Raw genomic sequence first — 19,443 nt, 5'->3', positions numbered from 1 at the left:
AGTCAGGAGGAAGAGACCCTGAGAGAGGGTAGCAGAGTCAGATAGGGACTCTGAGTTAGTTTCAGTCAGGAGGATGAGACCCTGAGAGGAGGAGCAGAGACAGTTAGGGCTCTGTGGCGTGAAGCAGTATAGATTCAGTTAGTTTTAGTGTTTGTGAATATTTCTTCAGCAAGGGAGCTGAAGGGAAACCTCGTTAGATTGCTTGAGTTAAAAAGAATCTAACAGAGAGGGGTTTTTAGGATCGCCAGTAGTGGAAGACTGGAGATCAGTGGTTTGATCCGGTATAGGACAAACAGTGTTAATATTCACAACAGGGAACACTGAAATAATAAAGCACTTCACTGAAGAAGGAGTTTATAAGATTGTAACATCTAAAGCCTGAATGTATCTCAACCAAGCCATTTTGTAACCATCAAGCATATGCCAATCTCAACATCTCAATATTGCAACAATTACGCTTTGTTTAATAATAAACTTGTTCTCTTTGTATTATAAATCTGCCTCCTCCATTGATTTTACGTTCGGTGCATTCCACTCTACCAAAGTCACCTCACAACGCAAATAGGGATAAATAGAGACTTTAAGACCAGCGTCTCTAAACTTATTGGTGGCAGTTTAATTTAATAGCAGTCTAGGAACTTTCTTACATTTTTGGTGGTCCCATTTGGTGGGATTAACACCACGTCTTTACATTTTATTGGTGGCATTGATACGGTTCCTTACAATAAGTAATGAAATTTAAAGATTAAAATGATACTACATATCAAGCTGTGTGAATCATTTTTATACGTAAAAGAATATAATGCTCTGATTAGCATTTTAAATAGAAGTGTTTTAAAACTCAATATAGCCTCTTTAAAAGTTTTAGGCATTTTTAAGATCTTATAAATGCAAATCAAAATAGATATGCAAATCACAAAATATGTAGTTTCATTGTAATATATCAACTGGACAGAGCTATCTTTTGCATTTATTGTTGTAACACACTTAAAATAATTGATTTTACAGCCTGTTTAATGCACTTCTAGTCACTCAAAAATGTCAGTGCTCTCTGTAGGAGCCCCCAGTGGCGCAGTGGGTTAAACCCATGTGCCGGCAGGACTGGAGACTGACAGGTCACAGGTTCGAATCTGGGGAGAGGCGGATGAGCTCACTCTGTCAGCTCCAGCTCCCCAAGCAGGGACATGAGAGAAGCCTCCCACAAGGATGATAAAAACATCAAATCACCCGGGCGTCCCCTGGGCAACGTCCTTGTAGACGGCCAATTCTCTCACACCAGAAGCGACTTGCAGTTTCTCAAGTCGCTCCTGACACGACAAAAAAAAGTGCTCTCTGTGTTCTATTATTTAACATCTCCAGTAAGAAGAATAAAAGATACAGACAAGATGCAGTTAAATAAAACAGTAAAGTTGTATAATATCAAAAATGTAAAGACAAAATCACAGATTCAGATAGAGAGATGCTGTGTAATGCAGCTATGTACCTTCATAGCTACCTGTATCTGAGCTTTATACAATAAACTGCTTTGATATGTTTTTGATATGTTCATACATTTTGAAATGAGCACCTGAATGCAAGGTAGAATTTTAAATGTAAATGACATCAATTTTTACTGTGATTGGTATACTTCTAGCTTCATTCTAGTCCATCCATCTTCTAGTATTTTCCAGATTTGATGAACTATTAATCCACATAATCCTAAATTCCACATCTGGAAACTACCAGAGTGATGAAAAATGTTCAAAGTCAGATGATAAATACAGAAATTCAAGGAGGAGGGAATGAGTGTATTTCAGATTTCATTAACATTTATTTCACTTGCACTGTCACTAATTGAAACTTTTAAAAGATAAAGGCCACATTCCCTTCTATTAAAAAAAAGACAGACAGTGGGCATCACCTATGGAGAATGAGCTGGTGAAGAGCGTCACCAGAGTTAGTGGTGCATGCCACCCTTCTTTCTCTCTTTCCATTTCTCTCTTTCACACCAATCCATACAAACACCAAGTGGAGCAAAACTATGGTTTTGAGCCATGCACAATTCTTTTTATTTTCTTCTGTCATCTTGATAAATTATATTCTTAGTTATAGTACCACTGAAATACTGCCTGAAGAAAAGCTGGTGCACATACTAACACTATTTCAGGGATGGATCTCAATAGGATAAGCCACAAAAGGTTGTAAAATATTACAGAACTTTCTCAGGGGCAGCAAGGCATTCTGTTTCTGTGGGATGATTCTTGGTATTACTCAAATAAAAAATGTTTGTTTGTTTTTTCATTTAGAAGAAGGTGGATAAATGATAGACATCGGTATTTCTGCCTGAGTAGAGAAAAGAAAGATCAGAGAAGAACATTGATATACAAAGGCATGGAAGAAAGTGCTCCAAAATCAATGGAGTGATATGTCAACTTTTGACTTTAGACTTTATGTGAAAGATAAGTAATTGATTGAACCTTATCATTAGTTCTTCAAATTAAAATTGAATTTGGTTTTTCCACCCTGAAATTCCCATAGTTTTTATTTCCATGGAATAAATAATCATCCAAAATCTATTATTTAGAGTTAATAATTCAGACTATTAATTTTTCACCAATTAATTTGAAGTAAACATATACATTAAAATATTTTTCTTAATAGCTTATACCATCCTATTATATATTTACTCTATATCTCACAAATTAAACCCCTGATCACCTATTCATTCTGTAGATAAGCATGGAGAAATTCTTCATAAATGCTGGTCTACAAGGAGCAGTCTCTTGCTGCATATAAACCTCTGTTAACTGGATTGAGTACTGGCATCAAAAAGGAAAATTAGAGGCAATCTCACTAAGCCAGGCACACTTAGGATGCATTTACAATTTTGAATTAATGCAGTTTGACAAAACTTTACCTGCCATGGCTCAATACTATAGTACCTTAGGAACATAGTTTTAGCCTTCCCTGTCAAAGAGTGATGGTGCCTCACTAAATTACAAGTCCCAAGATTCCACAGCAATATGCCATGTCAGTTAAAATGATGTATAATTGCATTAATATAGTGTCATTTGTTATATTTTCTAATCTTTCTGTTCTGAATACAAAAGACACAGAATGTCTGCATCTGTTTTCTATATGACTTACAGAATACAGAATTTAGCTATTTAGCAACAAGACCCCTCCACTCAAGGATCAAAATTGGATGAATCCCAGGAGTCCATAGGTTAAAGTCATGACAGTAAAAGTGGTGTCGAACTGCATTAGTTGTAGTGTAGTCATGTCTTAGCTTTTCAAATTGATTTCAATGAGACCCAAATTTGGCTAACTTGACTTTATTCAAGCCAACATTATTAGGAAAGGACTCTCCTAAATTGCTTATAAAGAATATTGTTAACCAACAGATGAAGTAGAAGACACAGGGAATTTTGTAAGTATAATGCTTCCCCAGTTTGAGTCTTTGAAGACAAAAAAGAGGATCACAAAAAAGTAAGGAAGAATTTATGCTTAAAAATTCCAATAATGGGGTTTGCTTGGCTTTTAGTTTCAGAGGAAAAAGTCTGGCAGCCACGCAATTTGAATTGTTTTGCATTTCCAAGGGGTGACACTTTGTGAAGAATAAATGTATCAGTTTGGAAGCTAGTACACCTTAAAAATATCTTAACTTGCTAAAATAAATTGTAAAAATCCTGAAAGAAACAAATTTTCTACCAAGTGAACTGCACAAATTGTAGACATATAGTTGCTCTCATCATGGAAAATACTGTACTGTGCCTTTGCACATTATTGCTCTTCAAAAAGAACAATGTGACAACCCTAATGAAGTGCTGCCAACATAGTAAATATTAAAACATTTCAATCCTAGACTTCTAAGCACTTAAGTACTTAAATAAATCTGCTAAGATGGGTGAATCTTATTCATTCCATTTTTCCATTCTGACCTTTTGAGAATGAAAGGATTAGAGACAGAGCTGATGAATCTAATCTACATTTCAACTAAAGCTAATTAAGATTGTTTGGAGCAGGTAGTTTCCAATTTTAGATGGAAATACAGACCACTTTCTAGAGTTAACCTGTATTTTTCCTTCCTAGAAACTAACAAAAGGAAGTAAGATGATAATAAACACAGAATTCTCCAAAGATTCACATTATTTTTTATCCTTGGAAATTTATAATAAGCCCTGCACATCTATAAACTAATTAAATAATAATAATCATAAGGAGTTTAATTGCTAAAAGTATAATGCTCTAGTTAGTAGATGAAGCAAAAGGCTAAAAATAACTCACTTATTGTACCAAGACGCACGTGAACTAGCAATGTGAAAGAAAATATAACAATAATCCTGAATGATAAAGCCACTGATTTATTTTATTTTTCAGAAAGAAATTTGTTATTTTATGTAGAAAAACTTTGAAAAACCCATATATTACAGGCAGCCTCCAAGTTATGAACAACATAGATTCTGTTGTGTTGTCAAAGGCTTTCATGGCTGGAATCACTGGATTGCTGTGAGTTTTCTGGGATATATGGCCATGTTCCAGAAGCATTCTCTCCGGATGTTTCGCCCCCATCTATGGCAGGCATCCCCAGAGGTTGTGAGGTCTGTTAGGAACTAGGCAAGTGGGGTTTATATATCTGTGGAATGTCCAGGGTGGGAGAAAGAACTCTTGTCTGCTTGAGGCAAGTGTGAATGTTGCAATTGATCATCTTGGTTAGCTGCTTCCTGCTTGGGGAATCCTTTGTTGGGAGATGTTAGATGGCTCTGATTGCTTCATATCAGGAATTCCCCCATTTTTTAGTCTTCCTCTTTATTTACCATCCTGATTTTAGAGGTTTTTTTTTAAAAATAGTGATAGCCAGATTTTGTTCATTTGCATGGTTCCCTCATTTTTTGTTGAAATTGTCCACAGCTAATCACCTCTCAAGAAAGGATTCCCCCAGGCACTAACAATCCACACTGAAAAACTGTCAGACCATCAAATGCTAATCAAGGTGGCCAGTTGAAACATTCACATCTAGCTCCAACAGAGTTCTTTCTCTCACCCTTACTTACTTACTTACTTACTTAGGCGATCCCTCGTTGTTCAAGTAGGATATTCCTCCAGGGTGGGTCCGTAGGTGACTATGGAGCCCTATTCTTGATCTGCATCGTCTCCCAAAGTGAGGTCATTGGTTTCCAGGTGGAAGGCGGTCCCGGTTGGAGTTGGCTTCCTTTTGGCACATTACTCTCTTGGCACATTACTCTCTTGGCCTTTTGGCACATTACTCTTCCTTTTGGCACATTACTCTCTTTCGCCCTCAATTCGTTCCTCTTCAAATTCTGCAGCACTGCTGATCACAGCTGACCTCCAGCTGGAGTGCTCACAGGCCAGGGCTTCCCAGTTCTCAGTGTCTATGCCAGAGTTTTTAAGGTTGGTTTTGAGCCCATCTTTAAATCTCTTTTCCTGCCCACCAACATTCCATTTTCCATTCTTGAGTTCGGAATAGAGCAACTGCTTTGGGAGATGGTGGTCAGGCATCCGGACAACGTGGCGGGTCCAGTGGAGTTGATGGCGGAGGACCATCACTTCAATGCTGGTGGTTTTGCTTCTTCCAGCACGCTGACATCTGTCTGCTTGTCTTCCCAAGAGATTTGCAGGATTTTCTGGAGGCAGAGCTAATGGAATCGTTCTAGGAGTTGCATGTGACGTCTGTAGAAAGTCCACGTTTCACAGGCATATAGCAGGGTTGGGAGGACAATAGCTTTATAAACAAGCACCTTGTTTATAAAGCTATTGTCCTATAAAGAGTCCTCAAACACTCTCTGCTTCATTTGGAAAAATGCTGCACTCGCAGAGCTCAGGCTCCAACAGACATGAGTTCTTTCTCTCACCCTGGACATCCCACAGATATATAAATCCAATTTTCCTAGTTTCCAACATGCCTCACAAACTCTGAGGATACCTGCCATAGATGCAGGCAAAACATCAGGAGAGAATGCTTCTAGAACATTGCCACATAGCCTGAAAAACCTACAACAACCCAATTATCCACATGTTTATGGATTTCAATGGGTTTTTGTAGTTCATATTTTCAATTTGTATTTTCAATCAAGCTTTCCTTTCCCCCTACTATCCATTTGGAACAAACATCTATCAGGACATAAACTGACTATTTCTTGAAATTATTCATCTTGTTGTAATGATTTTGTAGATGGTTATATACAGCAACAATGAGATCTAATCACAGTGACAATGTTATTTTCTGGCACAACAATCATGCAAATATGTCAATGTTTACAAATTGGCAAACCAGACATATGCACCACCAAAATCATTATCACAGTGCTATATTAAGTTCATTTCCTTTGTTCATCTAAGATATTCATAAATCACTGTAGCTTTGAAAGAACAACACATATTCAATAAAATGAAGATAAAAATTCCACAGTCAGGAAGGGACTCTATGATACCTTTGTGCAAAGGAACAAAGAATATCTGTTAAAAAAAGAGGAATATCTCTCTGAATATCACCTAGCTTCTTTATCAACCATCTTTTTGATTGCCATCAATCCTGATACTGAAGACATAGTTTAAAAAAAATTTAAAGAGAAGTTAATTTTAATATAATCCTTCCTAAGATTTGGATCATACCAATATCTTCTATTTCCCTTCCTCACTCCTCTCCTTTCCTTTAATGGCCCCAAGGAGAAAATTACAAGCATTGAACTTATTGAAGCAAGTTATAAGGCAGTGTTTCTCAACCTGGGAGTTGGGACCCCTGGGGGGGGGGGGGAGTCACGAGGAGGTTTCAGAGTGGCTGCCAAAGACCATCAGAAAACATATTTCTGATGGTCTTAGGAACCTCTTTGGCAGAGAAGGCTGACGATCTCTCCACCTGTCTTTCTCTTCCTTTTTGGAAACAAACAGTGAATGCTCCCACCAAAAGCCCTCTTCCGCTGTGATTAGCCGGCCTCTCAGCCAAAGGGAGGGCTGTTTCTGAGACTCCAAGCAGGGAGGGAAGAGCAGGCATGTTTGGCATATGGCAGCATGGTGTGCATGTGCAGGTGAGGGAGAGTGTGCAAGGTTGGAGAGAGGCTCGTGCAAGCGAGTCTCTTTAAGGCATGGGGTTCTGTGTGGGAAATTTGGACCAATTGTATCATTGGTGGGGTTCAGAATGCTCTTTGTTTGTAGGTGAACTATAAATTCCAGAAACTACAACTCCCTAATGTCAAGTTATATTTTCCCCAAACTCCACCAGTGTTCACATTTGGTTCACATATTAAGTGTTCATGTAAAGTTTGGTCCAGATCTATCAATGTTTGAGTTCACAGTCCTCTCGGCATGTAGATGAAGTACAGCTCCAAAACTCAAGGTTGATGCCCACCAAATCCTTCCAGTATTTTCTGTTGGTCATGAGAGTTCTGTGTTTGGTTCAATTCCATCATTGGTGTAGTTTGGTTGTAGGTTAACTATAAATCGCAGTAACTAAAACTTCCAAATGACAAAATCAATCCCCTCCCAACACTACCAGTATTCAAATATGGGAGTATCGGGTATTTGTGCCAAATTTAGTACAGTGAATGAAAATATATCCCGCATATCAGATATTTACATTACGATTCATAACAGTAGCAAAATTACAGTTATGAAGTACAAATGAAAATAATTTTATGGTTGAGGGTCACCACAACATGGGGTACTGTACTGAGGGATCACTGCATTAGGAAGGTTGAGAACCACTGTTAAAAGGGATTGTTTAACTCAAGCCACATTTTATTTTATACCCACACATACACGCATATGCATGTGCATGTACACACATGTGCACTCACATATTATGCTCTTTCATCTCACAAATATTATAAAAGACAGACACTCCTATTCTCTATGAACACTGTGCAGTTATAAGTGTAGGCCTGTTATCACCCACACCTGTCCAATTCTGTTCAGTAAATCTAACAATGGATTTGCCTATTTGGTGAGTTCATGTACTTTTGTGAACTCACCAAATAGTACTTTTTGAATGAGTTTTTCAAGCTCATATTCCATCTCTGGATTCAAAATTTCAAATACAGTATTTAACATTATGCTTTTTGCTAATTTTTCAGCGCAAATAAATAGGATAGCATATCTAATAGGTTGTGGGGAGCATTAGTCACAATACATAATACAATTTAGAAAATCTCCTTGTGCAATTATATTTGCAAGCAAATATTTGTCATTAGTATAATAGCTATATTTTATACTTCTCATTCAATGCAGACAAATAATGATGCACAAACAGGAAATTGTTTAGAGTAATCTTATGTGAATGCCATTTTTTTCATTTAGAGGAACTTACCAGTGCTTGAAAGAAACTTATTACAAACTTGAAATCTACTGGGTCATATTTAGGGCCTGTCTGCATTGGCCACAAAGCCTGAATTGGGCCAGAGGTTGTTCCTTAATGACCATATGGTGTTTAGGGGCATCATCCCTTTCCCTTCTCCATGAAATTACCCTCAATTTATCAATGCATTTTAACAAAATCCATACATTTGACTCCCAAACCTGCCTTCGACTAATACAACTTGACTTCTAAAATCAAATGAGCCTACCCAGAATGTATTATTATTTTTCTGTCTACTACCAGAATGGTCAGTAGCATAATGTACTTTCTATTTACCAGCCATATTTGTCTGACATGAGCAACACATTAATAGTTTCTTGTAGACATGATGCCCTCTGAGAAACTCATACTTCTGGAATATATCACCAAGAGGAGTACCCTGTAGAGACACGTGGCTGTGCTGGTCTTTCCCAAGTCCTCCTGCCAAGAGAAGGGCTTGACATGCGCTGCACAGGGCTCTCAGGAGAGCTTTGTGCAGCTGTGTGTGAGGATGGAGGATGTAACACGGGCCTAGATTTGTCCATGCTTGCTCTAGCCAATATTGGTCTCTTTTATGTGGCTACATAGTATGAAATGCACTCTATGTCTTTGCAATAGCTGCAAAATCAGAGCTGCAACTGCACTCAATTACAGCAACTGGAAACGACAAATGGAACGGAATGTAGACTATGAGATTGGTTGATCCTATGATAAGACAAAGCGGATTTTTAGTGTAATTAGATGATAGTGTATTATTGTTATGTTGTTTATAGTGCCATGGTAGCTTATTGTATGATATGTTTGTTTATGTTGTACACCGCCACGAGTCGCCCTAGGGCTGAGAGCGGCAGTTAATAAATGAAGCAAATAAATAAATAAATAAATAAATAAATGACAGGAATATACCTAAAAACAATAAGGCAGTATCAAGATGGAACAAAATGTCCAACAACATCTTATGTCTTGTTCTACTTTCCAAATTGGTAACAGGGCCACTGAAAGTTTGCACTAAGCTACAATATATTAATGATTGAGCCACCTTTCCCTAAATGGAGCAGAATGACTTTTTGGTCTCCTGAGAAACCAACATTTATTTTGCATTGTATGTTTTGTCCTTGTCCAGGCATGCAATAATCCAAGTCCCAGGAATTTTACCCACCATCTCTCCTCAGCCCTGAATCGCACCCAGAGAGAATTATCTGCTTATTGGGGGGGGGGGGGGGGGACGGGACACACACAAGTGATTACATTTTCATAGTTTTATGCAACATCCAGTAGGTGTGTCATGTCATATTTAATGCAGAAGATAGCAACACTTTATTACTTCACAAACTGCACATACCTGCAGTTGTAAAGATATTAATGTCTGCCTTTGAATTTATTTCTTAAGTTACAAATTTTTGATTGAACCTCAGATACTTTCAAAAGTTTTATGTGGCTACATAGTATGAAATGCACTCTATGTCTTTGCAATAGCTGCAAAATCAGAGCTGCAACTGCACTCAATTAAGATTCGCAAAATAACAAGTCAAGTATATTACTAAACTCGAGTTTTTTGAAAGCTAGTCACTTTTATGGCATGAATAACATTATTATTTATGTATTTATTAGGCTTTCATTCTTTATGTAGAAAGTCTTGTGACAAGTTAGAAAGCTAATATAAATCTGGACAATCAGACATCTTAGTAGACTAAAGCCAAGTTAACAGAGAATTAAAGTGTTCACTTTTAATTTATTGCACCACTACTTCTCTAAGTCTATTCACTTCATTCTTTGATACACAGCATGTCATTCCAAAACCCATACAATTCCAAAGGCCACAGTCCTATTTTCAACACTGCATTGTCTTATGACCATGGTAACTTACAGATTTCAAAATGCAACTGTCTGATTGATTAAAGATTTGGAAGGGTATACATTTGTAAATGAAGGGGGGGGGGTTGAAGGAGGATAGTTGTCTTTCCCAGCCCACCTTTATTTTTTGCAGTTATGTGGGGTTAAAAAATGCATTTCTCATACTAGTTAAGAAACATTAAAACAAAGTATAATTACTAGACCTAACTAAAATATAAACACTATCAGTCAAACAGAGGTTTTGTTTCTCTACTTGTTAAGTTTGAATAGAAAAGTGAAATATGTCTAGCCAGAAGGTTGCTATGTTATGACCAATCAAACAGAGGCATCAGGTACTTGGTACATTAGGACAAAAAAGTTGGAAAGACCTTACCCAATGCCTTACAATGAAAAACACAGCCTAAATAAAGATGTAAATGAAACCAGGCTTCTTTTTTAATAGAATGACCAGCCTCTGGTGAAAAAAATTGCATTATTTAGATAGCTTTAGTAGCCATTAATCTAATCTCACTGGGGAGGGAGTTCCACAGTCAAGGGGCCACCACTGAGAAGGCCCTGTTTCTTGTCCCCACTAATTGCACCTGCAAAGGAGGTGGGATAGAGAGCAAAGCGTCCCCAGAAGATCTTAACTTCAATGATGGTTTAGGGCTTTGTAGGTGATAATTTGCACTTTAAATTAGGACTGGGGACTTGTCAACAGCCAGTGGAGCTGCTTTAATACAGGCTTCATCCGTTCCCTATATTTAGCTCCTGTTAGCAACCTGGCTGCTGACCTTTGTACCAGTTGCAGTTTCTGGGCCATCTTCAAAGGCAACCCCACATAGAGTAATCCAGTCTAGATGTAACTAAGGCATGGACCACCATGGCCAAGCCCGGCTTCTCGAGGTATGGTCACAGCTAGCACACAAGTTTTAACTGCATGAAGGCCCTTCTGGCTACCGCTGACACATGAGCTTCAAGCATCAGTGCTAAGTCCTAGACTGCAGACCTGGTTCTTCAGGGGGAGTGTTACCTCACTGAGCACAGATTGCCACCCTTTAACCCAATCGACCTCATGGCTGACCAGGATAACCTCTGTCTTGTCTGAATTAAGCTTCAGTTTGTTAGCCCTCATCCAGTCCATCACAGTGGTCAGGCACTGGTCCATGATCCAAGGGGGTTCCTTGGAATTTGATTCAATTCTGCAATTAAGGCCATTCATTTAAGATATTCATGCAGAATATTCTGGAGAGATACCACTGATGGCAAATGACTGATCCTTTATTAGACTTCTCAAGCATTAACATGATTTTTCCCCCAATCTAAATCTATTATATTACATATCGGAAACAATACAAGCAAAAACTGTTTATTTACTTCCGCTTACTTAAATCCCATTGCTAATACATTTTAGTGGAACAATATCATCAACAAGATTATTACTGTAACTTCAGAACCTACAGTTGGTGAATTGTTTGCCAGGATCCAGAATTCTATCTAGAAATACCTGATCATGAACACCAACACACTATTACTTTGACCTGGAATGCTATATTAGAAATTGGCCAAAACATTTTCAAATGCAGGCTTCTTCCATATAGTATATTTCTGCAGTAGCACTGAGACCTTTCATCCATATTTCAAATCAATATTTTAAATGTAGAAGCTAAACATCCTAGCTCATTGCAACTCCAGATACACAAAGCACAAGTATTATGTTACACTTTAAAACATTTTGCAGGCATCAAGCATTTTGAACAGTTATACTTAAAATGAATAATCAAACATTTGATTTTAATGTTCAGTAAAGATTTTTCTTACCTTAGACAACTGTGCATTTACCCATTTTGTGAATGTTTTCTTTTGAACATCTTCTCTTTCATCTATGAAAAGAAGTAAAGTAGCTAAATTAATATTATTGGATTAGAGCTCTACTTGGTTACTATAATTTTGAGCAACAGGTCAAACATAACAGTAGCAGTAACATTTTAGTAATAATTGTGTTACTTTTTGCTATTTTTAACTTTTAACAGAGAACTATAAAACCTCATTAAACCAAATCCCTGAATTCTACAGGATGTGTTCATAGCAATGAGAATGCTATCAAAGTACTATCATAGTATCACATTACAAAGACCTTTATCAGACACATTTGGTTGCAGTATCCCTGTAACATTTCTTATTCTGGTCAATTCAAGGAGCCATATCTATTCATATTAGGGATATTAAAATACTTTAAACTTAATCAAAATGTACTTTTCAACTTTCAGGAAACTCTGATGAGAAATGCAGGACTGATGATTTATTTTTTTTTGCAGGTCAAGACTGAATCTGAACAATTTTTGCACATTAGGCTTTTGTATGCGTATGTGTGTGAATTTTGGTGCATTTTCTGTACAGAAGTAAAGGGGATTTTGCAAAAAATACCAGCTGGAATTTTGCACAGAATAAATTACAGTGTGCAGAGTTTTTGAAGACTTTCTCACAGCAGAAGGAAAATAATACAAAAGTAAAACAGTCACAATACAAGTTTAAATATAAGATATAAGATAATATGCAAGTTAAAACATAAAATAGTAAACATTGCAAAAAATTTTTTAAAAAACATTACATACAATACACAAAATCTTGAAAAACCTTAAGAACAATCACATGGCAATAACAGCCAAAATCTATTCAGTTTGTAAAATCCTGATGGCACAAATATGGTTTGATCTGTTTGATGAAAAGAATGAAACAGAGGGATTATATTGCCACTTCAATGCAGCCATATAGAGAGAAATGCTTCTTCAAATAATCTAGCCATATAGGTTCAAACCAACATTCATTGCTACATTTGAGAAAAGAAATGATAAGAACTGCACCCTTAATTCATATTATATATACTTTATTGCCTTCTACAAAATAGGGAAAATGTTTTGACAGCATTGTTCTATTGTTATTTAAACAAACTATTATGTGTTGGTTACAGTGCCATTATTTAAATATAACGAACATTAACTGTTTTAGGATAAGAGTAAGATTTGTTATTTTTATTGATGAATTACTAAACTGTGCTTTTGACCTAAGTTGGTTCAGTAAAACATAACAAAAAGGGAAATCTTAGTTATTAGACTAGTATTCTAGAATTAGAACATAAAATGACAGTTTAAGTAATCTAATTTGATACTTTGTTAGGTACTGGCCCATGTCCCTAGGCAATGTATGGATTCCAATTTTAATAAGTTTCACCAGTGTTTCATCAATATAGGCTATTTAAACATTTACTAATTAATAATTTTAGGTTTAGGCTTTCATAATTCAATACCATTTTTTAAAAGTGGCTAAAATCTAGAAATACTCTAAGCTAAATATTACACCAAAAATTGCATTGTCTTCATCTCATTGCACATAAATTTTCTCTATGAAGAGATATCATCAAATTAATAGAGGTAATCATAGAGGGAAATGGTTATTCCAAGAATTGATTGAAGCATGTAGCATAATGGATCCACACGTGGTCAAGACAAAGTTTCAGATTAATTCACAATAAAACCTCAGTATATCAGAATTAAATACAAGTGGAGCTATATGACAGCAATTATAAAATATTGAATTTTGTATTTGCAACTTTTCTGCTGCATTGTAGAATACTTTCCATAAGCCTTGAGAGTACCTTGTGGATATCTCTTAAACAAACTACTTCAAACAAAAGGAGGAAAAGCTTAACATGAGGCCCAAAATCTTATAGGTAACTCTGAGAATAATAATAAAAAAGGTACAGCTGAAACCTGCAACTAGGAATTTTGCTACCAGAGATTGAACTTTTTCTTTTTATCCTATAAAATTAAGCCCCCCCCCCCCAAAAAAATTACTACTATCAATTGTGTTAACATATTTCAAATGTTGTTATCATTTGTATTTTTAATCTATTTTTTGCATTCCCTGGAGTAATTTATCCTTTTTTAAATCCATGCATTGCCAACCATAGCAAATGCCAGTAAGAAGTCTTGTATAAGATGGGTGTTGAAGCTTGACCTTGAAAGAATTCACACATTTTAACTGGAAATCTTGCTAGCATTAATCATGATCAGTGAGTATTGGTTTATGATGACTTAATATTAAGTTATATTTAATAGAACTAAGAAAAGAAACAAACAATAGTGGAGAATAGATGCCACTTCTACCTAGATCTGTCTATATGCATTTTAGCTACAGATAGAGTAGGCTTATTTTATTAATAGAATTTCACGCAATTGTGCTGATTGATCTACATCAATTGAAATTAGATGGGAACCTATTAACCTCAGTCAGCTGAAAGCCAAAATCAAGGCCATAACATATGTTATAAAACTTCCAAATGCCAATAATTATGTAGTCTGTGCTCATTCAGAAGAAGACCTACAAGCCACTTTAAACATCTTTGCAGAAGCATAAAAAAAGATTGGCCTCTCAAAGAAAACCAAAGTGTTCTACCAGCAGACACCAACCAATCCTTCTGCAATGCCAGAAATGCAGCTTGATGATGAAACGTTAAAAAATGTTGACTATTTCCACTACTTTGTCAGCCACCTCTTCACAAAACTCAACATTGACACTGAAATACAATACCATCTGAGCTTTGCAAGTGCAGTATTTGATGATTGAGACATTCATAGTGATACCAAGATGCTTGTTTATAAAGCTATTGTCCTACCAATGCTGTTATATGCCTGCAAAACATGGACCATCTACAAACGTCACTCAACTTCTTAAACAATTCCATCACTGTTGCCTTCAAAAAAATCCTGCAAATCTCTTGGGAAGTCAGGTAGACAAATGTCAGCTGGACTGGCCACATTGTCCAAATAACTGATCACCATTTCCCAAAACAGTTACTCTATTCTCAACTCAAGAATGGAAAACAGAATGTTGGTGGATAGCAAAAGAGATTAAAGTTAACCTTAAAAATTGTGGCATAGACACCGAGAACTGGAAGCCCTGGCCCTAGAGCATTCCAACTGGGGGTCAGCTGTTACCAACAGTGCTGTGGAATTCAAAGAGGCATGGAAGGAGGGAGAAAGGGAGAAAGATGTGTCAAGCCAATCCTTGTTGGGACTGTCTTCCATCTGGAAATCAATGTCTTCACAGTGAAAGAATGTGCAGATCCACAATCGGTCTTTACAGTCAACTATGGACCCACTACCAAGGCTCTACACTTGGAAGGCAGTCATACTCTGCTGCAGGTGATGGCCTTTGATATGACTGGATTTAGGACCTCTCTTTTAAGCATGGGCTGCACACTATCTTTAAAGTCCAGTCATCAAGGCTGCATCTTTATATCCCTTCCTAAAAATACTGCCTGTCCATATTATTTATTTAGTTATTTATTTAACTTATATCTGTGACCCTGGGAAAAAAAATCTTCATCTTCATTCCCCAGGTGCAGCTGCCACTATAGTGCTTTTAACTTATTTTGCTCTGCATTCATAAAAATACAAGGAAATGTACTCCCAAAATAACATAGGTACTTTTCCTAAGATCAACTCATGAAAGCAGGTCAACTTGTCAAAGAAAGATTTCTTGCTACTGCACAGATAACAAAAGGAATCTTGAACCTAGGAAAACTAGTTCTCTAAGCTGATTTATTGCTTTCACATATCAACATTAATTGATCAAACTTTTTATTCAGACAGGCTTTTTAAAGATTAATTCAGGGGGTGTTGTGGTTTTTAACTTTGAATATGTTTTGAATATATTTTAATGGTTTTTAACTTTGAAATTTTAAATACTGTTTATATTTTTTTTTTAATGCTTGCATATTTGTATATTTTAAAATGTGTGCTAATGCTTTTATGTTAAGTCACTCTTAATGCCTCTCGGGAGAGATGAAGTGGGGTATAAATAATAATAATAATAATAATAATAAGTAATCATGCCAAAAATCTGAAAGCCCTATATCTTTCGCATAAATATGTTTTATATCTGAAACTTTAATATCATTCTTGTACTGTACCTGAAAAAGTATATTTAAATCAACAGAAACAAACATTAAAAATCAGTTAGTCCTAAAGGTGGTTCCACATTTCTTTTTGTTATTTCCCTTCTCCCTTATATTAATCAAAGGTTTCAGGTGAGGAATTGTGACCTACTCTGGACTTGGTGGCATTGCAGAGGCTTATCTTTCTCATTATGAACGATAGGAAGGAAAAGTAATTTCCTAGGGCTCTGCATAGGACCCAGAAATCAAAACTCAAATTGGCTTAGGGAGTGGAGGAAAAATGACCATGAATCTTTCCGATAATTTCTGCAGTTTCTAATAGATGTTGAATCATATGCAGGGAGTTTATTGAAATGACATATTTAGGCATATTGCACATTTCTGCTAAAGAAGTGATTGGAGAACTTGGAGTCACATGGCCCATTCTCACATGTGGAGCCTTCCATGATTCTCATACTTTTTTCCCCACATCTGGTTCTTCACCAGCAGGGGCTGCTGTGGAGAACAGTCACTTTAGGTCTTATTGAAAAATGTCTCTCAGGACCTGTCTCACTTTTGCCTAAGGCATACAAATGACATTTCAGGTAAAAGTGAATTAATGCAGAGAGAACTGTTTACTCTACATCAATTAAACACTTTGAAAGATCTAGACCAGTGGTTTTCAACCTGTGGGTCCCCAGATGTTTTTGGCCTTCAGCTCCCAGAAATCCTAACAGATGGTGAACTGGCTGGGATTTCTGGGAGTTGTAGGCCAAAACACCTGAAGACCCACAGGTTGAGAACCACTGATCTAGACCTTAAGCTAAAGTTCATATCTTTCCAGCGTGGATTGATTCCCAGGACTACTTCTACAATCCTGGGAGTCAATCCCCAAAGCTATCTGGTTCTTTGGGCTCCTGGAGCCTGAAGGGGAGGGAGAGTGCCCCTCATTTACCCCCCCCCCAAGAAAAACTTACAGGAGGGGCCTATTGGCAGCTTGAAAATGACATGTCAGGATGGGGGGGGGGGAGAAGAGGCATTTCTACCATTACCACTGATGTACTTATTTGTGCTCATTAGCGTATTTAATGCATATGAAGCTTCATGAGAGCTATACTTAAACTTTATTACTATTATTATTGTCATCATTATAATCATCATATTTATTAATATTCCGCCTTTCTCCCCATGGGTACTCAAAGTAGGTAACATCTATCCACACTAAACAGTTAAAAAAGAGCAAACCAAAAATTATATATACCCTTCCCTAAAAGCCTGTTGGCAGAGGGAGGTCATCCTGGTATCTCTGGGGCCATTCTGGTATCTCTGGGGAGGGAGTTTCACAGCCTGGAAGGAGCCACAGAAAGGTCCCTCTTCCGTGTTGCCATCAAGTGTGTCTGAATGGCTGGTGGGACCAAGATAAGGCCCTCCCCAGTAGATCGTAGATGTCTCCTAGGTTCATAGAAAGGGATGCAGTCCTTCATATAACCTGGAATGGAGCCATATAGAGCTTTGTAGGTCAAAACCAGCACTCTGAATTGTGCTTGGAAACATGTTGGCAGCCAGTGGAGCTGTCACACCAGAGGAGTTGTATGCTCCCTGTAACCAGCCTCTGTTAGCAGTCTGGCTGTTTCTCCTTGAACCAACTGTAGTTTCTGAGCACTTTTCAAAGGCAGCCCCATGTAGAGTGCATTACAGTAGTCCAACTGGGATGTAATAAAGGCATGTACCACTGTGGCCAGATATGACTTCTCCAGGAATGGGTGCAGTTGGTTACTGCAGATACCCTGGCCTACAGGTTCAGATCCAAATCAAGGGGTACTCCCAAACTGCAAACCTGCATTTACCGGGGGCATGTAACCCCATCAAACACAGGCTGAATCCCTATTCCCAGACCTGTCTTATGGCTGACTAGGATCACCTCTATCTTGTCTGGATTATGTAAAAATATGTAAAAACAGAAATATTTTTAATGTCCTGTTCAGGAGGATTAAGTATACATATAGCTGGCATATGAAACCTGAAGAAAATAATATTATTAAAGACTTGCCTTCATGGCATTCTATCATATTAGAACAGCTTGGCAGAAGTACTAACAAAATCAATGGCATGACAAGACCAATTGTTCCAGTATAGCTTCTTAGGAAAAAGGCTGCATTCTAATACCCACTTAACTCTTCATGGAGTCAACAAGTGAGGCAAATTATGAAATAAAATGAACAAGGGGGAGAAAAAAGGACACAGAGTGAATGACCTAATGTTTTATCACTGTCATCAAATCCAACAAAAAGATGCATTTTCGAATGAAACCTCATTAGCACTAGCACCAAATTTTCTCATTGTCTCCTCTCCACAAGTCACATTGAGTATTCACCACAAGTAGTACAAAGAAAGTCAAAGGTGGTGAAGAATGAAAGAAAAATCACAACTCTATTGATTTTGCTAGTCTTGTCATGTCAAGTAAGTGTATATGGAAAATCTATCTTGCATTTTCCTATTTTGATGGATTTATTTTTAATGCAGTGTTTGTGGTGCTTATTGTAAAGGTGATTACTGCATCTCTATATTAAATCTAGTGCTGTGTCAGTTCTTCAATTCACATAGAAAACAACATGTAGCTTCTTCTTTATTTGTGTAGCTAACACTAATGCTCTATTTTTATCATCATTCATTAAGTAAAAATTAAATTTACAGTAGAAGTAAATAAATTATTTTTAAATTATTTTAAAGGATCCTCTGAGGGTTTTTTCCCTGTTGTGTGCATGAGTGTGAGTGTTTACCATCACATATCATTTTAGAGCAACACTTGATTTCAAGATTAATTAAAAATTTACCCTCAGACAGGCATATTTTAAATTTCATAATTTAAAAAGTACTGATACCATAGGCATTTATGAAGCAATATGCACGATAAGTCAGCAAATATTAAATGAAATGCATTTCATTAAGAGCTATATGACATTTAATGTTTTTCAATTAGCATCCACAGTCAGAAGATGCAATATGGTTATACCAAATAATCACATGTGAAAAGATATGAAATTTATGCAACTATAGTATATATAGAGATGTGGGGTATAGATACATATTTAAAGCAGTGTCTCTAATGAAGGGTGAGACAAATGCACAAGCTTCAAGCTTGCTATTACATGTGCATGTAAAGCAAGAGACAAAACTGAGATCATGCCACAAGTGAAATACAGGCCATAGGTGGAAAAGTGAATATCTCTTAACTTAGAGAATCACCCATTATTAAATCAGTAATTTCAATATTATAGGTTTCCAATGCCACAAGATATGGGTTAGCCTACTTTGAATTAAGAGAGTTGCCAATTGCAGGATA

General features: G+C 36.9%; 1 protein-coding gene across 15 annotated transcripts in view; it reads right to left on the bottom strand.

Annotated features, from left to right (window-relative positions):
- DMD (dystrophin) overlaps window positions 1-19,443 on the bottom strand; it is a 1,568,405-nt gene that overhangs the window by 1,201,186 nt on the left and 347,776 nt on the right. For all 15 annotated transcript variants that reach the window (XM_067466757.1, XM_067466754.1, XM_060770144.2 and 12 more), the window contains exon 2: window positions 11,984-12,045. In XM_067466757.1, the coding sequence (XP_067322858.1) occupies window positions 11,984-12,045 (62 nt within the window). The remainder of the gene's footprint in view (window positions 1-11,983; window positions 12,046-19,443) is intronic.

The sequence above is a fragment of the Anolis sagrei genome, chromosome 3 (genome assembly GCF_037176765.1).
Source record: "Anolis sagrei isolate rAnoSag1 chromosome 3, rAnoSag1.mat, whole genome shotgun sequence".
NCBI classification, from domain to species: Eukaryota; Metazoa; Chordata; class Lepidosauria; order Squamata; family Dactyloidae; genus Anolis; species Anolis sagrei.
The sequence above is the reverse complement of the archived record's forward strand: the minus strand, read 5'-3'. Positions and strand labels throughout refer to the sequence as shown.